The sequence below is a fragment of the Fusarium mangiferae genome (assembly GCF_900044065.1).
Source record: "Fusarium mangiferae strain MRC7560 genome assembly, contig: FMAN_scaffold005, whole genome shotgun sequence".
NCBI lineage: Eukaryota > Fungi > Ascomycota > Sordariomycetes > Hypocreales > Nectriaceae > Fusarium > Fusarium mangiferae.
In genome coordinates this window covers 2,555,851-2,580,405 of record NW_024573925.1, presented here as the reverse complement: position 1 = coordinate 2,580,405, position 24,555 = coordinate 2,555,851, and the positions used below count along the sequence as shown (strand labels likewise).

Below are 24,555 nucleotides of genomic sequence, written 5' to 3'. Positions count from 1 at the left end.
TTTTCTGGACTCGAGAACCCATCGTCGGGGCCTAGAGCTCGGTGTAACACACAACCCACATTCTGCCATTTTTAACATCTCATGGAACATGATCCTTCAGCTCTTCAATGAGCACACTTCACGGCACGAATGTTTCGTCTAATTGGTAATCCCGGCTAGCACGGCATTACAGGGTAGAGAGGCTTGGGCCACACAATTAAAGAGGCCGCTAAAATGGAACAATGAGACCAGTCTCACTCAGTATGGCTCAGCCCGGATCGTGTATTAATTGAGTATCTAGTTATTATTAACTCTGATTCAGCCCCGTGAATTGCGCAATGCAGTCGTGATCTTATAGCCTTACATTTCCTTCCTTGTTTATATCATTTTAGACAAAGCATAGCCATGCCAGTGACTCGTTTGGTGTCGACATCAATATCAGTCGGCGTCTTTCTCGTTTCATAGCCACCTCTCCTTAAAGAAAATCCCACAACAACACGGCATAACGGACTCGCGATGACGACAATCGCATTTCAAGGACTTCGCTAATTATACCAGGGCTCCCAAGTTCCCCTGAAAAGGACGAATACATAATAAAGGTACTCCGTAAGCTAAGGTTAGTACTTAGATTGGCTTGATAAATTGTGAAGCCTACTAGCTACCTATTCGGCTGATGTTCTACCTCCAAACCACCAAAACATCATCAGACACCATGATGGCTTTCTTGCTATAGAACGCTGGAACCGGGAGTGGCAATTTCAACTTATTCCTAGCGTGCAACCATAGATGCTTTAGCCTAAGGTCGCTCGTCCAGATACACAATACTCACTATTCCCTGTTGACATCGACAGAGATATGAACCTGAAAAGGAAACTCGGCGACCAAGACTCCGAAAAGGACAACAAAACCTTAGAAACCAACATGAGGTGACCCTTGAGCATAAATATCATGGAAGAAGACAGATTCTAGATTTTCAGGGCCAACTTCATAATTCTGCCTATGGTGGTTCTCAATTACGTTGAATAGTTGCCGTCCATAACGTATCTCATTGCCATCATGAAGACCTCTTCCACTGGATTCGTGTTCACGTCGGCTGTGCTGGCTGGACTCGCTCATGCAATTGGTATGGCACCGCCGCCGCCTGTTGAGCTTGTGCAAGGCTTCGACTGGAAGGACCCCTTTGCTCTGGATGCCATGGCCTCATTCCGACCTACCTGCGAGGCCAAGGTTCAGTTTGAAGCTCTAGAGTACACCCTCAAAGACTTGATGGAACCTCCCCCCAAGGGGTTGAAGCCATGGTCGAAGGGCCTGAAAGCGGTTTTCGCTGATAAAGAATACCCTGGAGGGTGGCTGGGTCTCGATCCTCACCTTAACGGCCGAAGTCTGCTGCTGATGAACTATGATCAAATGCCTCTCCTAGTTCGCAGGTGGATTGAGCAACAGGAACGGACTGATGGAAAGGGGAAGGCCCTTTTTGCCGTTCTTGAGAAGCCAAAGAACGACGAGGATGAGATCGAGAAAGTTGTCCAGTTCCCCGAGGCTGACAATATTAATCGCGATGATGACAAGGACAAGGTTGCCATTTTCGCACCCGGAGCCTTGTATGGGATCCTTCCTCTGTGGACGGCAGAGACAAGTAAATGCGAGGGTATGCCACCATTTCCAGCCAGCTGATTAGAACAGTTGCTTACAGTGAAATAACAGATCAACTTGTGGACTTGAGCAAGTATAAGCCCAAGCCTTCAGACGGCGGGGTTGTTGGTTGGATTATGCATACTCAACCCCAGAACTATAAGACGAAACTCGACATTAAAGTCCAGGCACTGAAGACGAAGGAGGTCAAAAGTGGTCAAGAACAAGGCCAGGCAAAGTCTGCGTCAAGAGAGGAGCTGTAGGGTAAACATGGCTGACTATCTTTATACGCTCAATATCGAAATGACTGGACCGCAAACCCTCAGTGCCCACTTGCTAGATGTGGGTGCTTTTGCAGTATTCTTCTGTAGCCAAATAACCCTCGTAAATAGAGCCATAGCTGCATAAAGGGTCTTGTGCCTGTGCTTGATGGACACCAATTTGCACTTGGCCTTGTGCATGCAGGAGGGTCAGGGAAGTATTTATCGCAAAAAATGTACGCGAGGTAAGGTGCCTAGGTAATTAAGGTAAGATAAAAAAAGCAATACCGGCCTAACTATCGGGTAGGCGTCAAGGTTTGTCTGTTCCTGTCTGGTCAATGAGGTACACGCTGTACATAAGTAGGTACCTACAGGTGAGTATATGAGGTATCATGCTGAGAGAGCACGATATTCACCTGCCATCATACCTAGGTGCCTACCTATCCTCAGGTGTTCTTCCGGGCCAGGAAAAAACTCCGTGGGATATCTCCATTGACCGCTGTTCTGATCTACGACTCACATGTATCTATCCAGGAACAAATGATCCTGGTTTGGTTCGCTGGGCACCAATAATTCCTTCCGCGCACACCGCCTTTGGTGTTGTGTGTTAGTTTGATCGGATCGACGCCAGCTTCACGATGCAGGATTGAGTTGTCATGATATGGGTCTGTTTGTCATGAAGAGTCACTCAACTAATGCAGGAGGTTGCGGTGGCTATCGTATGAGAGGCCATGGCAAGGAAAATTCTTCCAGGCGAACAGGAAAGACATTGGATATCAGGCTCGAGGTTTATCACAGCGGCGAACCATTCAACTCAAATGAATGAGGCTTTGCGCCATGTATCAATGCGATTTCTTCACCAACCTCTTCACAAGGAATCCTCATCCAGCCCAACGTTGGAAAGCCCCATCGTTGTTCATGATGAGGTCTACATAGGCCAGGCACTCGTGGCAATGCGACCTTGCTAAGCTACCCCAGTATTGCATCCAATAGCTTCCGGTGACAACGGAGCGTACAGTACGTGCAACTTTTTCAAATTGCGCTATATCTGAGAGGGCGGTCTCACGAGTTTGAAGGGCATGCGATGCATGGTGATGAGAGAATATTCAACCGCCGTCAGCCACTATCACCGTGTTGATGTGCAGCGTGCTCCTTGAGGTCTCCCCGGATGCGGTTCGTTGCAGAAGTGAAGAATCCCACTAGCCAACCCGACCGCCAGCAAACGCCATGACACAGTTTACATGTCGTCAGAGAAGTCCCCACAGCTCTCGAACTGCAGCTACCGTACATGCCCACTCTGCAGATGCAAGACTGCATGTTGCGTACTTGTCATGGATCATTCCGAATAGGTAGGTAGGTAGGTAGGTACTTTAGACCACCTGAACACTGCGCATTTGGCTATCTTCAAAATCAGCATCAGAGTCAATACCGGAAACATATTTAGTTGAAATGGAAAACGTGAGATGATCCTGTTAGCAACGGCACGAAATGAATGCCAGTGACAAAGATACATCCTCGTCAGCTACAGCAGAACTGGAGGCTGGGTGACGAGAACAGCCTTGCCGTCAGGTCGTCACTTCAGATCCATATGCGTTGTACATACATACATACATTAGTACATACAGGAGCAATACCCGTACCTAGTAGGTAGGTATTGAGCTTGGCTGATCCATCGAGACGCGCTCATGCCCAGGGAATCACAAGCTTTTCTTTCTTTCTTTGATACCTGATAACAGCCTCAATTATCTCAACCTTTCCGACTCGGTCTGCGACTCATCTCTTCTTGTCGCTGCCTCTGTTCTACTACTGACTCTGTCTGTTGCAACTCCTCCTCCTCCTCCTGTTGCGCATCACCATCGATTTTGCTGGACAAAACCCAAACCAAAACCCCCACGTGCTCGTCTTTTGCTCCTTTCGTCAATCCTCGTCCTCGTCCTTGACCTCATCCTTATTACCTACCTTGGTACCTATCTTTTCCGCTTTCGCAGACTCCTTCTATGAGCTTCTCTTATCTTTCTCACCATAAAACCAACCTTCTCACCGTATCTACTCTGCGTATCATTGCAATACTTGTCTTGTTCTGCATCCGGCGAAGCCATCCTCTCAAACCGCTTACAACCAATCCCTGCATCGATCGGTCCGGTCGAAGCGGTCTCAGCGCTCTCGATTTGTACCGTCTGTGCCTTTTCCTCGTGTCGCTGGTACTCCCCCGTAGCCGCCAACAATCTTTAATTTCGCTCCAGTCCCCCCCAGCCTCGACCAGCGCCAAACCGGACTTGTCCTGGTCTCTGCCCGTCCCATCAACGACTTGGACCTGGCTCTTTTCCCAACCCAACATCTCTCCCACAAACAAAACAAAATCTCACTTTACTTCTATACGCATTAAAGTTATTAACTCTTTGCTGCATTCTCTCGATCCCCTTGCGCAGATTCCACCACCGATCATAGCACAGATTCCAGTCATGGGCAGCTTCACTTTCAAGTGGTAAGTTGCAATTTGATATGTTGCTTTGCTATGATGCGTTGCGATTCGCTGCCCGACAAATTCATCGCGATAGCTTCGACAATGCTCCGAGTCGCACTTCGTCTGCCTCAGCACGAGACAAGTCAATTGAGCTCTGTCTCGAGAGTTCACCTTGTCCCATGCGTGTGCCTCTTGAGGCTGCTTCATATAGCGGACTAGCTGCTGCAGACCGCGACAGCTTTATCCATGTCTGAGACACCCGGACACTGACCCCAAATTTTCTATAGGGAGCATCCCGCCGACGAGGTCTACGTGACGGGTACATTCGACAACTGGACCAAGAGCGTTCAGCTCGAGAAGGAGGGCAATGTTTTCTCCAAGACAGTCGACCTGAAGGAGCCCGAGGGCAAGATTTACTACAAGGTGCGTCAGCGTCAGCGAGCCTCGACCCGCAATCCCAACAGCATCTCTCCTTTTCGACATTCAATTTGCATTTGGCACTGGTTTGGTACAGCACGAATTCGGCACTCTTCGCCAGCATTGGAGACAAACATTCGCACTTCTTGAGTCATCTACAGATGGCGAGGAGAAACATTGGCATCAACAGCCTATCTTGTGCGTTTGCTTCTCCGTATTGCTCGAACGAGATGGACGAATAGCTGTTATGACCGTGCCGCCCGGGAATCCGTGCTTTTGCGCCCATCGCTATCGCAATCTGCAGGGCTTTTTAAGCCTAAAGAGCTTTGAGGCGTAGGAGCGGTGGCTGCCGTAATCCCAGCCCCCTGCCCATGGCTTTTTTTTCTTGCAAGTTTGCTTGCCTGCCAGGATCGGGGTCTGAACCCCTGGTTCATTTCCCTGCCTGCCATGTCATGGGTTCACTGCGACCCGTTAGCATCTCGCACCAGTCCCCAACCAAAACGCCTCCGCCGTTTAGTATGACGCAAGTCGACCACGATCGCGACAGCTATGGAATGGAGTCACTGCGCGGAGAGCGGTGGAAAGACCGCTACTCACAGCCCATGTCAAGTCTCTACCTGGTCATACCAGTAGAATTCTGTGGCGTCAGGCGATCATGTTGCGTCGCGCAGGGACAAAGTTCCCTCGTACTGCCAAGGCGTTCTTCAAGTCAGCGCTTGATTTGCTTGCACGCTAGTGTGCCTGCGTTGCCGACCCGCTCTTGCTCTCAGCTCCCTCCTCCCCTTCGTCATCGCACCAGCTCATTAAACTCACTTTATCCCCTCTTTTCGAGCCAATTGCCGTCCCTACACTTCTACATACTTGTCGCAAACACTGCAAAGTCCGCCGCTCACCAGCATTCTATCTAGTTCATTGTCGACGGTAATTGGATCATCAATCAATCAGCTCCCAACGAACCTGATCTCGAGGGTAACGTAAACAACTTCATCACTCCCGATCAACTTAACGCCGAAACCCCCGGCGCCGCTATACTCAACACTGTGACTCCTTCGTCTACAACCGCTGCGATGGCTGCCGAACAACCTATCGAGAACAAGTCCACAGAGCAGAAGACTCTGGGTGATGAGGTAACTCGCGATATTATTGCTACTGACGGCAATATACTGACTTCCGAGAAGCCTACCCAAGACGAGAAATTGCCCCTCGAGACCCCTTCTGATATTCCTGGTGGCTTCCCAGCTACACCTGCCAACGAGCTCGACAAGGCCATCGGCATCAACCCTCTGCCCGCTTCTGAGGGCGCCGGAAACCCTATCAAGCTGGAGCCTGGCGAGAAGATCCCCGAATCTATCACCGCTCAAAGCACCGACAAATACGTCAAGCTCGACAAGGAGTCGTACGAGAAGAGCGACGCTCTCCCCGGCATTGAGACCGAGCTCCCCCCTGTATCTTCCAACACTATTCCCGAATCCAGTCTGCCCATTATCGGCGCACAGGATGTTCTCATTAACTCCGCTGCTCCCACAGCCACTACTGCCGGCCTTGCCGCCGAGGTTCCGCTCGAATCCAACGGTGCTTTCGTCCCCGAGGTTGTAAGGGAAAGCCAGGAGAAGGCTGGCGCTGTTACTGAGGCCAGCACTGACCCCACGGAGGTCAAGGAAAAGACTCTGGTTGAGGAAGAGCTCAAGGGAACTGTGCCCGAGGCGCCTGCTACCTCAGTAGGAACCGCTGGTGTTGGTACCGAGAAGTCTGAGAACACACCAGACGCTAGCCTCGCCGCTCTGGCCGCTACTGCCGGTGGTGCTGTGATTGCTGCTGGTCTTGCTGCCAAGGAGACAGTGGAGGAGAAGGCCGGCCCTGCACTGAACAGCGCTGCTGACGCTATTACCGATACCGCCAACAAGAACTTACCCGATTCCGTCAAAGAGCAGCTTCCCGTTGCAGCCCAGGAGACCCTGGCCGCCAAGAACGAGGAGCAGATTCGACAGGAAGTTTCCCCTGAGGTCCCCGCCGAAGTTAAGGAATCTCTTGTTGAGGCCGGCAAGTCACCTGAAGCAGCTGCTAATACTGCCGCTGTTGAGGATAAGAAGGAGGTAGAGAATGAGCTTCTCAAGGAGGTCAAGCCTGTCACTGGTATTTACGACTCTGTTGTTGAGCAACCCAAAGAGGAACCAAAGCAGGTATCTCCTGAGGTTCCTGTCGAGGTGAAGGACTCCATTGTGGAGGCTGGCAAGAGTCCCGAAGCTGCTGCCAACACTGAGGCCGTTGAGGAAAAGAAGCTTGTCGAAGCTGAGCTCCTCAAGGAGGTTAAGCCTGCTGCGACCATCGATGAGACCCCCAAGGTTGCTCCTGAAGTTCCCACCGAAGTCAAGGAGTCCATCGTGGAGTCTGGCGAGCGCCCTGAGGCTGCTGCTAGCACAGAAGCTGTCGAGAACAAAAAGGAGGTCGAAGCTCAGCTTCTCAAAGAGGCCGAGCCTGTTCCTGCTGTTGACGAGGTCAAGTCCCAGGAGACTGAGTCTGCTGTTCCCGTTGTTGCTGCCCCTGCTGCTGCCCCTCTTGAGACAAAGGCTGTGGATGCAAAGCCTGATGCTGAGCCTGTGACTAAGCCCGAGGAGCCCAAGACCGAGGCTAAGACAGAAACGCCAGCCGTTGGCAACGGCAGCTCAGCAACCGGTAATGGCACTACAGCAACTGGAAATGGCGCCAAGGCCACAGAGACCAAGACCACCACACCAGCTAACGGCAGCAGCTCGACGGCCAGTGGTGAAAAGAAGAAGAAGCACAACCGACTCAGCTCAATCTTCAGCAAGATCAAGCACAAGCTTTCCGACAAATAGATGAGAGAATGAGGCAACTTAGCTAATGTCGCAACGTTGTGGGGTCAGTCACGTCTCATGGATTTTTGTTTTCTTGCGGTTGGTGTCTTCGTTTATCAATGATTCCCCTGGATCCATGAGCAAGAGGCGAGTGGTTGAGATCGCTGGAGGCGTAGATCTCTGTCATATACCTAATTCATAGTCAGTTTTATGTGCATGCTTTTGATTGATACCGGGCTTCATGTATGATAGCTTCTGATAGGTCAAAAGAAGGATATCGCTTTTGGATAAGTCTTCGAGAAGCCCTTCTAGTCTTAAGTCATTCACAGTCATGCCAAAATCACGTTATGTATCTATCGCATGCCATTGTCAGTCAAGTCATGTGATACCCACTGGATATGACTAACCGTGCTGGTTATGTCAGCCGGCAACGCCATTCCCCTGCGCCGCCCAGCCGTCAACTCCGTCACGATTTGCCCCGCCAGTGACTCGCCTCGATCCACCTCGATCCTCCATCCATCAACGGGGTCCGTCCCAGCTGGACCCCTTCGTGAACCTCATTTGACTCTTTCCATCTCAATTACCTTCATAACACCACCTTGGGCTCATCCTATATCTCTCCAACAACACTCATTTCTCGGAATCACGTTCAGTTATCGGCAACCTTGTCCAACTTGTATGTCATCCCAACCACTGGGGACAGAGCGCGATTCATCGCACGATTGACCAATCCTTTATCTCGCCGACCGCGGTTAGAGTCGCCCAGAAGCCTTCGTTACGAAGATGAGCTCCTCTAGCTCAAACGTGGGAAAAACTGCCCCTGCACCGTCTAGTTCCACAGCCATCCAAGCAGCCACGGCATTATCGAGCTTCGAATCGTCCCGTCGCCCATCACAGGCCGGCTCCTCGAACACGCAATCGATGCCTCGCAAGTCACAGGGCGCTCGCAAACAACACCGGAGCCAGCGGCGACCTGGACTCGGTGACAGGTCAAATACTGGCCCAGATGATGAAGATGCCATGGCCGAACTAAGGGCCTTCAGAAACCCCAACAGCAGGCGGGGCCAAACCTCGATTACCCATCTACTCAACTACTCAATGCCACGCCCAGTACAGGATCATCATGCACATTCGAGGTCTTATCGTAGAACTCCTACATGGGGACCAGGCTCTGGTTACCATGCAAGCGACAAGGCTCGATACGTTCATGCCAACTACCGATTCATTCTCTCACCAGAAGGCACATACAACAAGCAAGCTACAGATGCCGACACACACCTCGATTGGTCTCTTGTCATGCAAATCCTTGCTTCAAGCGAGTCGCAAGGTTCATCATGCCCCATATGTCTCTCAGAGCCTGTGGCGCCTCGCATGGCAAAATGCGGTCACATCTTTTGTCTACCTTGCCTCATTCGGTTTATGAACTCAATTTCGAGTGAAGATGAAACGAAGGGTCGCGGACCGAGGTGGAAAAAATGCCCCATTTGCGAAGATTCTATCTATATGCAAGATGTTCGGCCTGTGAGATTTTATGCTGGACAAGAAAGTCCTTTCCCCCGGATTGGTGACGACGTCGTACTGCGGTTAATGGCACGGAATGCAAAATCGACTATGGCCCTCCCACGAGAGAGTGGTGCCGAGGCGCTGTACTCACAGGATGACATTCCTTGGCACTTTGCTGCCAATGTTTTAGACTACGCTCGCATGATGAAAGGTACAGCTGATTATATGACAGCTCAGTTTGACGAGGAGATTGCTTCGCTGGGCCAACAAGCTAAGGAGGACGAGACCCTCTTCGGACAGACTGATGAATGGTCACAAAAGGCGATTCGGGCTATAACAGTGGCGAAAGAGAAACTGGCTGATCTTCAGGTTGCTGCAAGCCCAGCCACGCCGGCACAACCCTCTCCAGATGCCGACTTCTACTTTTACAGCTCCCCACCTCACCTATATCTCTCACCATTGGATATCCGCATCCTGAAGACCAAGTATGGTTCTTTCTCTTCGTTTCCTTCCACGCTACTCCCCCGCGTCGAGCATATCTCCACTGGCCATGTGGTCGATGACACAATGCGGCGAAGAGCAAAATATCTTGGCCATCTTCCCCGTGGGTGTGTCGTGAATTTTTTGGAGTGTGATTGGACCGACATCGTGCCAGAAGAGACGCTGGAATCGTTCGCAGGCGACATTGAGAGGAGAAGGAGACGTAATCGTGACAAAGAAACACAGGAAGAACGGGAGCGGCTGCAAGCAGAGCGGCTTGAAGCCGCGAATCTGCGTAAGACTACTGGATATCAGAGACTTCCTGAGCCGTTAGAAGAGGATAGGGCGCCTCGAATGGACATGGAGGATTTCCAACCATTGAGCGGACACTCAGGCACCACGCCCCCGGATCCCCGACCAGGATTCGAGACATTAGCTGAAATGTCGACCAGCCCCTCGACACAAAGGACGGTCTGGGGCACGAGGGCGATTAATGGATCGCCTGAGATAGCATCTGCACAACCCTTGAACGCTAATGACGGGTGGCTCAAAGATGAGGATTTGTTTGATACGACCGATCTGGCGATGCAGCTACAGGCTATCGAAGCTGCGGAGAGTAGCGTCAGTTCAAATACTGCAGCTGGAGTTGGAGGAGGAATCAACAATAGTGCCGGGGGCAAGAAGAAGAAGAAACAGAAAATCACACTCATGAGCACTGGTGGCCGGAGAGGTAACTAGGATCATTGTTGTTGCTTTCAGTCTGAACATGTCTTGAGTCAATGATGGTTATTATGGCGTAGCATAATGGATTTGTCTTTACCATTCTAGGGAAGTAACAGAAGAAGTTAGGTATCAATACTCAATAGATTTTCGCAACATTTCAAGATGCTTCCATCAAAAGCTTTGCAAAACAACCATCAGCCAACACGTACGTGACTTGTATTCATACCAGTAGACAGATGTGGGACAATTTGGAGACCACGCCCTGATCTTCTGACCAGCTTACCTATATGCATCATCTGCCCATCTGCCAGTCTAATATCTGCACCCAATGCCGATCAAAACTTGTTGTTGATTTGCAACATGAAACTCGGCATGGCTAGTTTGGTAGCTGATAGTGCGTGATCAGCGGAGGAGGCCAAGCAGTATCGTCATAGTCGCTGGAGCAATTTCTCCACACAAGATCGACTAGACGCGGAATTGCCGATGACCGCAAACTTAAGTTTTCGGTACATAAACAAAACTGGGTGATTGCATACTTAGACTCAGGGCGACTCGGCATATATGTTGCAACCGGGGATGCTGAGGCACTCTGTCGATGGGAACGAAACCTACCACTTAACCGCTTGTAAGCAAGTGTCAACGGGCAGGGCAGTCTATCCCGTTTACGAGGTGCAACGCAACTCGATAGTCGGAAGTCAGTCATGCCAAGGATACGGGCTGGCCTATCAAAATGCAGCTTTGGCGTGGCGTCCTTTACCCACGCAGAGCCTCGATTTCTTTTGACGAAGGCAGACAGGAGGGAGAGTCTGAATGTTGAAGCCATTCCATTAGTCAGGGCTTGACGTTGTTAGATTGCCTAGGAAATCATGCTTCACTCAAGACCCAAGGTTGCAAAGCCAGCCGGAGCATACATACTTCAGGACTTGCAGTAGGCACACCCGACTCGATGTTTAGCGGGCTTCTTGTCATTGGATTGGATCACCGGTAGCCACCCTTCTTCGCAGCCAAGGAACCCCCCGCAAAGTACAAGTACATATGCGTGAATTGAGGTTACAGGAGTTGGCGGTATGAGGATAGGAGTCATGGCTCTAATCTCTACCCATCGTCTACCCACCAGCACGATCAAGAATGTTGTTAGTAGATCTTGTGCTGTAAGTGTTCCTAAGGCTTAAATCAGGGGCCGGAATAGAGGACTGAGTGGAAATTGGGAGGGAGCCAATCTCCATTCCCGTCCTGAAAAGTGTTTATTATTTGATATGATGTACGGACATTCATCTAGGTATATTAGCGGGAATGAGCGGGGCATGGGGAGCTGGACCTGATTCACTAGGGGCCGAGGGGTTAGATGTTGAAATTACAGAGCCCATCGGCGGGAATAGCGAAAACAGATATAGTACGGAGTAGTGAGTGTTGTTTTTGTAGACTCGCCAAGAAGAGACACATCATTGTCAGTGAGGGGACTAAGGTATCGGTGACCCCGCCATCGAAATCGAATGCCGTCCTGCCGTCTCTTACGAATCTACCAATCCCAGGACCTTGACAATGAGGAACCTGTACTCTTTTGACACTCGACGATGAGCGGGCCCCCTTGGACCTTGGCCTACTGGGCACAGCAGAACTACTTGGCGAACCACTAACACTAGTTGCTGTACGGCCTGCGAGACACCGGCTGGAGTCCAGCTGCACGGTCCGTTTTGTCGTCATGTGTACTGGGGGCCTGTTCATGATACTACTGGGCATATCCCGGGCTGTTGGGGAAGAACAAAAGAGAGGGGAAAGGGAAAACCGCTTGGTCGGCACGGAATCAGTGAGTGAACTGATGAATAACGATGAAGCATCAGAGACAGTTGGGCACACAGGCGCTATCTTGTGATGCTGACAACGCAATTGATAGCTTATAAATGAGGCAGAATAACCCAGCCAGATACGAAGCGGCAATGGAACTTTGAGTTGCTCATCCCTCCATTATCCATCGTTTCTCACTCGATTCCTTTAGAATCTGACCGTTGTGTCTTGTCTCGTCACTAGAGGCGCAGGATAAGCAGAACTTGACCCAATAATAGGCACCTGCCCGCTGGCCAACGTCTACCAAAGTCTCCGTCGTTGTGGCTACCTAGGTACTGTCACGCCGCCGTTTTTGCCCAACAAATCATTCTCGCCAAGCGAGAGCAGCCAATTCTCGGCTGACGAACGACGACCCCACCACTTACGGATACTGAGCCAAGAGCCCGCTAACGAAGCGCCTGGTCCTGGGCCGAGCCTCAAGCAGAGGCAACGCCACTTGACGCATATGTACTCCGTACCTTAGTACCTTACAAACTGCCTGTACGGAGTACCCCAGGCCACTAACACCACTGAAAGAGTCTCCGGCGTGAAATTGCGATACAACAGAGTCGGTTCTATACTAGGAAATTCCCATTGTGCAGATCCTCAGCTACATCGAGTTTCATTGTTTTATTTATTTAGCCTTCGTGCTTTCTTGAGGCAGCGCCCATCAGATCCGTCTTTGCTACTGGCAAGACATTGTAAGACGAGATAAGGTGAGTTGAGTTGTTCATTCACTCTTTTGCGTTTCTTTGTTCACAGAACTTGTCTGTCTGTCTGTCTTTCTTTTCGGAGTTTTACCTGCCTCTGGAACCACTCCATCCCTTGTCGATTACGCACTTTTTGCCCTTCTTCGCACCCCTGTCCTTTCTGTCTTTTTAAGACTTGCTCTCTCTGGGGCGCAGGCAAAGTGCCACTTTACCGCTGCTGCTTGCTTGGCTGGGCTTGGTTGCTCACTGTCTCTCTTGGCTGAGGTGCCGAATAGCGAGAGCCAAGCCTCACGATTAAGCTCGACATTGGACGCGCCGAAGATCCGATCAAACTCAGCGCTTGAGGAGGCTGTAGGCCAAGCAGAAGAAGAAGAAGAAGAAGCTAATCGTAATCATTCCATGTAGCTCATCATTCTGTGGGCGGAATATAACCCTGTCTGGCCCCCCATCGCCCATCGCTCACTATCGTTCCTCTACCCAAATCCCCTACCCCAGCAACTTCAGCCCAGCTATTACAGACTACAGCGCTGTCTGTGCTACCTACCTACTTACTCCAAACTCGTCCCCTGCCGCTGGTTTAATTTGACCAAAAATCTTCCGGCCTTCTCTTCACTGAAGCGAAAGTGAAATCTCCTTTTTCTTCACTGACAGACCAACAAAACATAACTGCCTCATCATCCTTCTTTGCACTCTGCCCCTTGGTGCTTTCTCTCTGGATAGCTCAAGGTTACGTGCAACCGCTGAGGCTTTGCTCTGGCGGGAGACGAAAACGGTATCGCGCCCGCTTACACGCACGCACGCACGCTCTCTCACGTCCATCTGAACTTGCCTCATGTGGTAATACAAGCCACAGTCAACAAGAGTCGATGTAGTCAAGGACTGAGCGAAATCGCCGTTTTTTTCTCTTTACTTTTAATTCTTCTCATAAAAAAACAAGCACATACTCAACTCTCGGCCGACCATCAAATGACTTCTCATTCTACACACTCCAAATCTACCGAAACCATGGCGGATACTATCACTACTACCAGTACCGCCAAGCCTCGAAGGGAATCGAGAGAACCAAGGGACACAGGATTCCCGGAGCCCTTTAACAATGGTGAGTATCTATTTAGTCGGTACCTAACTACCACAATGTAATATCTGTTTCTAACCATGTTATAGTCCGAAACACCACACTCCCACATCCAGATGCGGATCTTTCACCCAACGCTTGTCTCACTCAAGAAGATATCGATCCTGACCGAGCACTTATGCGAACTCGGCGGTCTTTCCTTAGGAAGAAACGACGCACTCTCAACCATGGGCGCATAACCCCTACTTCGGAAGCTCTCTACAGTGTGTTCTCCCTGGTTCAATCTGATGTTGGAGATAACGAGAGCATCAGAGCCGGCAACCCATCTATGAACAGCTTTCGCCCATCCACATCAAGCATCCGACTCTCCAAGGACGAGACCGATAGTCTCGCGTCTAGGAACACGAGGAGAGACGAAGAGGACACACCACCAACTTCGCCTGACGTACCAACCCATCGCTCTAAGAAAGGATTTATGAGCAAGTTTCGGAGGGGCTAGAGGTGTTGTATAACCTTCCGAGCAAACAGTGCAACAATTCACTCAGATCGGAACAATCATGATCTCTACGACGACGTATACGGCCGAACCTGATGACCTTTGACGAACGCATCACCCAGATGCTTTTCTTGCGGAAAAAAAAATCACTTTCTTTACTTTTCTTTTGTGGACAGCGTGGCGTTTACCCGGATCACGGTTTCTTGATCGGCGAGGAGAAGTATCACCTGGCAAACAGTGCAAATACTTGGATTTTAAAGTCCCTCTGGTAGGGCAGAGACAGCAATGTCACTCATATAGCCAGTTGGCTTGGCTTGGAAGGAAGTAGCCGACACGGACACTCTTTTAAGAATTAATAAGTAGCTTTATCGCTATGATCGTAACGTTGCCATCGTCTCTGTGCTATCGTCATATCATACCAGTAGTGGTTCATAAATGGGATTCTAAAAATCGCCTTAGCATCGATTCCTTATCATGCGATTCAGCCCCTGATTCCGGTCATTTCGCTCCGTATGCTACGGAGCCTGCTGCCGCCCATTTAGCTTCCACGGTAGGAAGTATAACTGTAGGGACTCAGCAGCAGGGGAACATGATACGTCTGTCCCTCTTCGACACGGAATGTTACCGTCACTTCAGGGAAGAAGGTATTTTCTTCGCCAAAGTAAGCTCCGGTGTCAAAACGCAGCGTCCATCGCGACGAACCCTGCCCCTTGCGGTCCTCAAGCACCTCAACGAGAGTCTGAAGAGGAGGCTCTCCAGCAGCATCCTCAGAAAGATACGGTAGCCAGGCTGTAACACGGCCATCATCGTCGGTCATGGATTCGAAGGTGTTGGGTCGAGGTTGGGCAGCAGAGTGGGGGTTGGTCGACGGCGGGATGGGGCCTTCGAGACGGACACGGATGCCACGAGCAGGGCGGCCAGCCTGCGTATCAAGGACGTGGCACGTGATAGGGTCTTTCGTGTGAGAAGCCATCGTGATGGTTGAATTTGGGGTACAAAGTGATTGACTGTGGTGTAGTTGATGAGGTATGATCAATTATTCCGCGGGGTTGACGTCAAGGTGGCGTAGGTGCAAGCTGACAGACAGCAAGAGCTTTGGAAAGAGGTAACCTAGGTAGGTAGGCAGGCAGGCAGGCAGGCAGGCAGGATACCTCTGGAGCTTATAGGATTGCGTGTTTGTAAGGGAAGGGAAATTGAGGCCAGAACTGAGAAGGTGCCTGAGGGAGGGGAAGAAGTAAAAGGGTGACGTGAGTGAGGCAGAGAGTTGGGTTGTTTGCGGCTGCACAGCCTACCTATAAAGTACCTACTTTTGGTGCAGAGAATCAGCAACTTCAGCTGAATGGCTATCTAATTACTGGTATATAATCAAGATAAAGTTTACAGCATGGCTCTGCAGATAAGCAATTCATAGGAGATGTATGACTGATAGTAATGATATTATTGTATTACAGAAGGATTAGACTCAAGAACGAGCCCCTCCGCGTGGTTCCGCACGCTCTACGCCGTTCGCCGGTACTTGAAGTCCTATCGCATGGACGGAGCCGGCCCCGGAGAAGGGCACAACGAGGCAATCAGTCAAGTCGCGTGTAATAGAGCTTCAGCTATTCTTAGCAGCAATATGGTCCCAGCCAGATGCTACACAGCAAATACAGTATCATATCCTGACGGCTCATTCAAGTCAACTTTAGGTCTGCCCTACAGTTGCTCAAGCTACCTTGCCCTTGCCTACCCTGCACACCGCTGAGGCGCATCAGGTGCTGACAGAATAAAGGAGTCATGACTAAACCACTGAAACGATATTACTGACTCGTGATTATGTCTGCTACTACCCCTCCAATTCAACGGTCAATCGCAACCATTGCCAACTCCGCCATCCAAGACCTTCTAGAACATACAGGACACAAATCCTGATTCTGCCCTGTACAATTTATCTCTCTACTCTAGCCTACCGCCAACAGTTAAGGCAGGCAAACGGTTCCTTACCGCTTGAATTCTCAACGCCAACTCAAAAATTGTACTCTACCGCCTCATCGCATAGTTCGCCCAAAATGTCCACCGCAGTTATCTCCGCCGAGGACGCCCTTGAGCCCTCTCTGCAGTCTCTCCTGGACCAGCGAAGCCTTCGTTGGATCTTTGTCGGTGGCAAGGGTGGTGTCGGCAAGACCACGACTTCTTGCTCTCTCGCGATTCAGCTTGCCAAGGTCCGACGCTCCGTTCTTCTCATCTCGACCGATCCCGCCCACAACCTTTCAGATGCTTTCTCCCAGAAATTTGGCAAAGAGGCCCGCCTCGTCAATGGGTTTGACAACCTGAGTGCCATGGAGATCGACCCGAATGGTAGTATTCAGGATATGTTAGCAGGCCAGGGCGAGGCCGATGATGTCAACGCTGCGGCTGGTGGTCCTCTGGGAGGCATGATGCAGGATCTGGCATTCGCAGTAGGTTGAGGCGGAACGTTTCTCCTGGGGTCGAGCTAACATCATTAGATCCCTGGTATCGACGAGGCTATGTCCTTTGCCGAAGTCCTGAAGCAAGTCAAGTCCCTCTCATACGAGACCATCGTCTTCGACACAGCCCCAACAGGCCACACCCTGCGCTTCCTCCAGTTTCCCACCGTTCTCGAGAAGGCTCTCGCAAAGGTTTCTCAGCTATCGTCACAGTATGGTCCTCTCCTCAATGGCTTCCTTGGCTCCGGAGGTCAGCTACCCAATGGACAGAACCTCAATGATATGATTCAGAAACTTGAATCCTTGCGAGAGACTATCGGCGAGGTTAATACCCAGTTCCAGGACGCTGAACTCACCACGTTTGTCTGTGTGTGCATTGCAGAGTTTCTGAGTCTCTACGAGACGGAGCGTATGATTCAGGAGCTTGCTGGTTATGGTATCGATACCCACTCCATCGTTGTCAACCAGCTGCTCTTCCCAAAGAAGGCTAGCGATTGCGATCAGTGCAACGCCCGTCGCAAGATGCAGCGCAAGTATCTTGACCAGTATGAGGAACTATATGCTGAGGACTTCAATGTCGTCAAGATGCCTCTCCTTGTTGAGGAGGTACGAGGAAAGGAGAAGCTTGAGAAGTTTAGCGAAATGCTTGTTACGCCGTATGTTCCTCCTGAGTAACGCTGGTGGTATCAAGGGACAGGTATAGAAAGTGACGTGGAATACGAGAGAACAGACATTAGATAGTGTCACATATAAAAGAGCACGGGTGGCGCGGAGTTGTGAAATAATTGATTGATATCTTACGATAATACACTCTAGAATTGAGATGCAAACACACTCAATCATAAAAAAAAAAGCACCCGACGAGTCTTAGTTTTCGTTCATTTGTTTGTTTATTCATTGCTTGACCTTGATTTGATTCAAGATCTTGTTAAGTAATGCACCGTTTCCCGAACCCTTGGCCGTCCGTAGTAGACATGGAAACCTGTCATAAACAATCCTTCAAGGCCATACCCCAACGCCAGTCAGTTCAGCCTGACAATAAGAATGCTAACAAATCAAGCACATCATGATGAGCCTAGAGTCCCAATCCAAAACGCGACAAGAACAAAAAGGAGAAGCAACCGCTAGAAGGAATGATAGTCGAATCGATGTTCAGAGCTCTCGGTAGTCGCTTGGTCGCACTCTTCGCTGTTTGTTCTGGTGGCGATGAGGGTTAACTGGCTTGCGAAAGTAGGCGTCTTCGTCCGCGCCAGCACCCTGTCCAAAGTTGCCGTTCTGAAAGCCGTTCATTCCTCCATTCATGTTACCCATGCCGTTCATACCGTTCATGCCATTCATTCCATTCATGCCCATGTCCCAACCAGGCATGCCGCCGAATCCGCCATTCATGCCAGGGAAACCGGGCATTCCCATCATGTTAGGCATTCCCATCATATTCATATTTGGCATGCCCATATTCATGTTACCCATGTTTGGCATACCCATCATGTTGGGCATCATGGGCATTCCGTTGAACATCATATTATTCATGCCCATGTTCATACCCATGCCATTCATGCCCATGCCATTCACCATGTTCTGTTGGTTCTGCTGATTCTGCATGGCCTTAGGACCCCTGGGAATCCTTGGGTTGTCGAGAATTTCATCAGCGGGCCGTTTCTTGGAGCTGGTATCTGTCGGTTTGAGATTATCTAGTTGTTTGTTTGTATCTTGAGATGTGGATACACTGTTCTTAGGACCCGGGGGAGGTGAGTTGACAGTTGCAGTTTGAGACGCCGGCGACTTTGACTTTTCATTGACAGGCGAGTCCTTAGTCTTGTCACTTGATTCATTCTCAGGCTTTTGCTCCATATTGTCGCTAGTCTCTTCTGTTGACTTCTCTTGCTTCTCGCCATCCGACTTGGCATCCGTCAAAGTCTTGGGCGACGGGGGCGGGGGAGTCTTGGCCGTTTCCTTGTCCTTCAAATACTCTTGAATCTTCTTGGAAGCTTCATCATCTGGCTGAAGGTCATCAATCAATACGCCTTCTGACTGGCAAGCAGGGCAGACGAAGTCGCTTTCGATGAGAGCATTAGTTATGCAATCATTACAAAAGGTCTTCTGACAGCATGGAGTCTTCATTGGCTCTATGAACATCTTCTTGTCAATCGAACACTCCAAGCCCTGTTCCTGAATCTCCTTGTTCTCAGCTAGTGGTGCGTTGGCTGTAGATGAAGACTTGGCCTTGGCCTGGAACTGCTCCCACGAAGCCTTATCGGGCTCAGCAATAACAAAATCCCCCTCGGCATTGACCATGATACCTGACGGACGCTTGGACTCATCACCCTCAGTCTGCGCGAGGACAACAGACTTGTCAACCTTTTGCAGGAATGAACGTGGGATACCCGTGGTTCGTTTGACACGCGGGCGGTTGTCAAATTCGGGGTCGTCATTAGTAGGGCACAGTTGAATCCAATGACCTTTGTTACCGCACCGGTAACAGATGTACCCGTTCGGAGGGTCATGGTCAGGGACGTTTGCTGGTCTCTTCGCACCAGCTTTGAACACAGGTGTTTGGCTAGCGAATTGTTAGTTTCCGTGTAACATTGTATGGGCTTCTGGAACATACTGAGACATTTCCTCTTGTTGAGCAGACCACTGTTCGGTTTGTGCTGCAAACATGGCAGCCATCTTCTCCTCTTCAGTCATAGCATTGTTCATCTGACTGATGGCATCAGAGCTGGGTTTGGATGAGGAGGCCTTTACCGCTTGCTCCTTGCGACCAGCGTTTTTGGCTGTTACGGGCATCTTTCCAGACACATAACGAGCTGCGCGTCCTGCACCTGGCTTGAGAGCAGGTTGGCGTCGGGCAATGACAGTCGTTGACCTTGGAATGATAGTTGTATCATCGTCGTATTCTACTAGGTCGTTAGCAATGTTATTGCCTGATGTCGATTCAATCAACTCACCTTCGCTGTTATCATCGGTATAGATATGCAGGTCGAAATCGGTACCATCTCCTAGACCACTCTTTGTGATAATCTCACGCTTCAGCTCAAACACTGAGATACCGGTGCCATCAAACTCGACTCGAGTAGGCTCCTTTTGAGATTTGAATTTGAAAAAGACGGAGGACGTCATTTTGGCTGATACGTGCTGGGTGTTTCCTACAGGAACAGATGGAGCACAGTACAAGTGATAACAAAAGTTTGTTGAGATTCAATATCGCAAGTCGAAAAAAAAAACCCAAGGTCGGGGCCGGTCGCACAAAGCACTATGTAAGTATTGATTGTTTGATTGTTCTTGCGTTTGCAAACAATGAAAGTCTTTGTTTTCTTCTCTGTTGGTTTTCTTTCTCGCACTGCCGTGCTCTTTCAACTCAAGGTGAATGGAAATAATCAATTTTGATTGTACTTTGAGGGAACAATAGTGGCAATAGGGTAAAAAAAAAAACGAAATGGGTGCAATGAATAAGGAGTACAGCTGGCCTAATCAAGCCAGAAGAGAGACAACCCTGAAACTCCACCTCACTTTCCAGTCACCACGTTTGTCAAAACCAATGAACCAGCGACCTTAATGTTAGCCAGGCGTCCCAAGATCACGCCCTTGTAGAGCAGACCAGTAATACGTTGTACGCGAGGATCTTGAGCGAAGGGGGAGCGGATAGTCGGCGGTCGCGTGAGAACAAGCGGATCGTGCCGATGGGTTGCGTATCGTAGGTTGCGCGAAGACAAAAAAAAAAGCCAACTGTGAAACCACCGAAATAGAAAAAAGTCGATAGACCGCGATCAAAAGACTGTGTTTGATGTCCTATTTCGCTGTACCGATGGTGAGGAAGAACGTCGACGTTGGATGGACGAGTGACAAGGAGAGTGGGGAGAGGAAGACTCTTCGGCAACAGGTCATGAGAATGGTAAGCGGCCAACTACCCCCTTGGGCATCTGACTAATCATGACATGGAGTCCTTGTGAGGACCGCATTTAGGTTAATCCGAGATCTCCACTATAGGTCAGTATGTAGCCACCAAGCACAAGTTCGCCCAACAAATTCTCTTTCTAACTGACTAATCATTTCGCACCTGTTTTACCATTGGTTGCCGTAACTAGCCGTTCTCTCCACTGGTTGGAGGTTCCGATTGCACTGGAGTGCCTGTCAAAAGTGCCCCGCCATCATTGCCCGCTCGATCGAGCAGGTCCTGGCAAGTCTGCCCGTGTAATGCCCCGCACCGTACGCCTCGATAGGGCAGCTGTTTGCTGTACTCGACTGGTAACAGCACCACCCAAAAGGCCCTTTGTCTCATTACGAGTATCCGTCCCGCAAACTTTTCCTCAGAAACTCTGCCTTTCTTCTCGTACCTATCTCACAGACTCTATTCGTTCACACCAAGCAAAGAAGATGGCCCCCCAGCTCGACGGTTTCTTCAAGCAAGTCGATAGCTCGGCTGACCACTTCATCGAGCGCCTGCGCAAGGCTGTCGCCATTCCGTCTATCTCAGCCGAGGATGCCCGTCGCCCTGATGTTGTTCGCATGGGAGAGTGGCTCGGCGAAGAGTTGAAGGCTCTTGGAGCCTCTGTAGAGCTTCGGCCCCTTGGGAAGCAGCCTCATAAGGAGTACCTCGACTTACCTCCCGTTGTCCTTGCACGATACGGAAGCGACAAGAATAAGCGTACTATCCTGGTCTACGGGCATTACGACGTCCAGCCTGCGGAAAAGAGCGATGGATGGGCTACTGAGCCATTTGACCTTACTGTGGATGAAAAGGGTCGTATGTTTGGCCGTGGATCTACAGACGACAAGGGTCCAGTTTTAGGCTGGTTGAATGCTATCGAGGCTCACCAAAAAGCTGGCGTTGAATTTCCTGTCAACCTGCTGATGTGCTTCGAGGGTATGGAGGAATACGGTTCGGAAGGCCTCGATGACCTAATCAAGCAAGAGGCTAAGAAGTACTTTGCTGATGCCGAGGCTGTCTGCATCTCCGACAACTACTGGCTCGGTACCGAGAAGCCATGCTTAACTTACGGTCTCCGTGGTTGCAACTACTACTCAGTTGAGATCTCCGGCCCTGGCGCCGATCTTCACAGTGGTGTCTTTGGCGGTACCGCCCAGGAGCCCATGACTGACCTCGTTAGAGTCCTAGGATCTCTGGTCAATACTGGCGGCGAGATCCAGATTCCCGGTATTAAGGAGCAGGTTGCACCTGTCACGGCGGATGAGGAGGGTCTCTATGATGGAATTTCATTCACCATGGACAACATTCATGAGTCCTTGGGTAGCAAGACCACCATTTTCGATGATAAGAAGCGTACTCTGATGGGTCGCTGGAGATACCCATCTCTATCTATTCATGGCGTTGAGGGTGCTTTCTCTGCTCCTGGAGCTAAGACTGTTATTCCTGCCAAGGTTATCGGAAAGTTCTCTATCCGAACTGTCCCCGACATGGACATTGACAAGACCAACGAGGCTGTGTACAAGTACGTTGACGAGCAGTTTGCCAAGCTTGGCAGCAAGAACACCCTCAAGGTGTATGCTCAGCATACAGGCAAGTGGTGGGTTGCATCACCAAAACACTGGAACTTCTCGGCTGCAGCCAAAGCTGTCGAACGTGTGTGGGGTGTCGAGCCCGATTATACTCGCGAAGGTGGAAGGCAAGTTACTCTGACCTAAATGTCTGGTATTTCACCACTAACATAGTGATCAGCATTCCTGTTACCCTAACATTTGAGGAGGCCACAGGCAAGAATGTTCTTTTGCTCCCCATGGGTAGCTCAACAGACGGCGCTCACTCTATCAACGAGAAGCTCGACAAGCGCAACTACATTGAGGGTATTAAGCTGCTTGGTGCTTATCTACACTATGTTGCTGAGGAACCTCAGTCTTGAACTATCTATACTAATGGAAGATATCTAACGTACCATCATATGAGAATCGAACTATGGATTCCCTTACAATGTATACTATTGACAGTGACGCCAAATATTGCGCTGCAGTTTTCTGAGAGCCAGTCTGTTCCGACGACTGTCCGTGCGTTGTAGAATCGATTAACCGGCGTATAGCTGTCATCATCTGCATGTTGATCTCGTGATAACCAAACTGACCCGGAGGCCGGACAATGAACAATAAGATACGTACCATAGTTAGGTATCTACCTTACTTGAGGTAGGGAGATCGCTTGCTTGGCGCTTGGCACGGATGCTAGCATGGAAGCTCCCAGGTCTGGTTGGGAGGCCCCTCTTTTTGGCCTTGCATTGTCCCGCCCGCCGCAACCGCCGCCCAACGGACACTTCCATGTTTTTGCCCCTCTTATATCACTGGTTGTGAGTCTGGTGATCGCTGCCCGGCTGAGTCGGGGAGAGTGACCAAATAAATGACTGCTTATACCCTAGGTAATATTAAACTTCTTTCCTTCCTGGATTATCATTGAAACCCCCATCTGGAAACCCCGTCGTTTGCGAACTCAGACACGACACCGCAGCGCCATTTCGCCATCGTCTCTCCAACGTTTCTGTCTCGAATGCCATCTCTGACAGGGCCAAAACCTCCCAGGTCACATCTGGAAGGACTTTACGCCACTTGTGGAGCTCTTGGCGCCTTCAGTGGAACAGCTCCCCACGCCTTATCGGTCCCCTAGCCTTCGATAGAAAGTTCCAAAAAGTCGGGAGGGCATTTCCATCTCTTCCAGGACGTTACACTTAGCAACTCCAAAAGAGGCGCCAACTTGACCATTGCCGAGATGGTTCGCGAGAGTGGCATCTCGGCTACCAAGCCGGTCTTTCCTACTTTCCTACTGCCCAGCATAAAGCTTCCCTTCTCCCGACGCCACTCGGTCTCCTCGAGTTCCGCAGAATCTGCCGCATCATCAGCAGTGACAACACCAGCGAGCTCGCCCCCAAACGAAGCAACTCTTGCAAAAGCGCCCAGAGGTCGATTATCTCGTACATCTCCGAATACGCTTCGTTGTTCGACATGCTCTGTCGATGTTGCTTTTGCTTCTCAGATCATATCCAAAGGCTTCACCGGTCGGTACGGTCGTGCGTTTCTCGTGGCCCCGCCTGCGCCTCCTGCGGCCCAGACATTGAGCAACATCCGAGTTGGTAAAAGTGAGAATCGCCAGCTTGTGACAGGATGGCATGTCGTTGCAGACATCAACTGCGGGTCATGCTCAACAAAACTTGGCTGGAAGTATGTGGATGCTAAAGAACAAGGCCAGAAGTACAAAGTCGGAAAATTCATCCTTGAGATGGAACGAGTGGTTACGTACCGGAGCTGGGAGGATGCAATTGATGAAGATGTTGCAGAGACTGCCATGCCAGGCAAGGATGGCGAGGAAGAGGACATTGAATTTGATTCTGATGATGATGATGAATGCGAAGATATATTTGCAGGGACTTGGGACCCTGAGGTTGTAGAAGAGAGGCGAAGGAGAATGATGTCACGTCGAAGCCAAGCCGAGAGCGACGAGTAGTCATCGTTGCTGCGGTTTTGCCTCGAGATCATTAACTGGGCTTAAGTTATGCATTGGATAGGCGTCAAGGGATGAATATTGGGTTGCGATAGCGGGATAGGATAAATACCCTGAAGAGATGGACGAGCAGAAACACAGGAGCGCCAACACAGGAAGCGGTTGACCTCTCCGCATCTTAGAGATTGATTTAAATCGAGTCTCAGTTTCACTTGATGAAGAAATGACTGTCATGGCGGCGTACAATGGCTTTTCGACCTGGCGTCTGGACCGCTGTGTGACTAGGATTTG

The 24,555-nt window shown here is 50.2% G+C and overlaps 9 protein-coding genes across 9 annotated transcripts; 7 read left to right on the top strand and 2 right to left on the bottom strand.

Annotated features, from left to right (window-relative positions):
* Positions 1-1,035: 1,035 nt before the first annotated feature.
* FMAN_07750 (uncharacterized protein) lies at positions 1,036-1,874 on the top strand (the record flags this gene model as incomplete). Its single annotated transcript, XM_041831413.1, has 2 exons — positions 1,036-1,627; positions 1,684-1,874. The coding sequence occupies 2 exons, from the start codon at positions 1,036-1,038 to the stop codon at positions 1,872-1,874; spliced, it is 783 nt and encodes a 260-aa protein (XP_041681978.1).
* Positions 1,875-3,868: 1,994 nt separating this feature from the next.
* FMAN_07749 (uncharacterized protein) lies at positions 3,869-7,589 on the top strand (the record flags this gene model as incomplete). Its single annotated transcript, XM_041831412.1, has 4 exons — positions 3,869-4,356; positions 4,623-4,758; positions 5,661-5,879; positions 5,931-7,589. 4 exons carry the CDS (start codon positions 3,869-3,871, stop codon positions 7,587-7,589), a joined length of 2,502 nt encoding a protein of 833 aa, XP_041681977.1.
* Positions 7,590-8,351: 762 nt separating this feature from the next.
* FMAN_07748 (uncharacterized protein) lies at positions 8,352-10,289 on the top strand (the record flags this gene model as incomplete). Its single annotated transcript, XM_041831411.1, has 1 exon — positions 8,352-10,289. One exon carries the CDS (start codon positions 8,352-8,354, stop codon positions 10,287-10,289), a length of 1,938 nt encoding a protein of 645 aa, XP_041681976.1.
* A 3,524-nt stretch (positions 10,290-13,813) lies between these two features.
* On the top strand, positions 13,814-14,382 carry FMAN_07747 (uncharacterized protein; the record flags this gene model as incomplete). The annotated part of the gene is made up of 2 exons (XM_041831410.1): positions 13,814-13,907; positions 13,973-14,382. 2 exons carry the CDS (start codon positions 13,814-13,816, stop codon positions 14,380-14,382), a joined length of 504 nt encoding a protein of 167 aa, XP_041681975.1.
* Positions 14,383-14,917: 535 nt separating this feature from the next.
* On the bottom strand, positions 14,918-15,352 carry FMAN_07746 (uncharacterized protein; the record flags this gene model as incomplete). Its single annotated transcript, XM_041831408.1, has 1 exon — positions 14,918-15,352. One exon carries the CDS (start codon positions 15,350-15,352, stop codon positions 14,918-14,920), a length of 435 nt encoding a protein of 144 aa, XP_041681974.1.
* Positions 15,353-16,427: 1,075 nt separating this feature from the next.
* Positions 16,428-17,501, top strand: FMAN_07745 (putative arsenite translocating ATPase (ASNA1); the record flags this gene model as incomplete). The annotated part of the gene is made up of 2 exons (XM_041831407.1): positions 16,428-16,817; positions 16,866-17,501. The coding sequence occupies 2 exons, from the start codon at positions 16,428-16,430 to the stop codon at positions 17,499-17,501; spliced, it is 1,026 nt and encodes a 341-aa protein (XP_041681973.1).
* Positions 17,502-17,978: 477 nt separating this feature from the next.
* FMAN_07744 (related to MPE1 Role in mRNA 3` end formation) lies at positions 17,979-19,946 on the bottom strand (the record flags this gene model as incomplete). Its single annotated transcript, XM_041831406.1, has 3 exons — positions 17,979-19,383; positions 19,435-19,723; positions 19,775-19,946. 3 exons carry the CDS (start codon positions 19,944-19,946, stop codon positions 17,979-17,981), a joined length of 1,866 nt encoding a protein of 621 aa, XP_041681972.1.
* Positions 19,947-21,200: 1,254 nt separating this feature from the next.
* Positions 21,201-22,684, top strand: FMAN_07743 (putative cytosolic nonspecific dipeptidase; the record flags this gene model as incomplete). Its single annotated transcript, XM_041831405.1, has 2 exons — positions 21,201-22,450; positions 22,504-22,684. The coding sequence occupies 2 exons, from the start codon at positions 21,201-21,203 to the stop codon at positions 22,682-22,684; spliced, it is 1,431 nt and encodes a 476-aa protein (XP_041681971.1).
* Positions 22,685-23,535: 851 nt separating this feature from the next.
* On the top strand, positions 23,536-24,267 carry FMAN_07742 (uncharacterized protein; the record flags this gene model as incomplete). The annotated part of the gene is made up of 1 exon (XM_041831404.1): positions 23,536-24,267. The coding sequence occupies one exon, from the start codon at positions 23,536-23,538 to the stop codon at positions 24,265-24,267; it is 732 nt and encodes a 243-aa protein (XP_041681970.1).
* Positions 24,268-24,555: the final 288 nt, after the last annotated feature.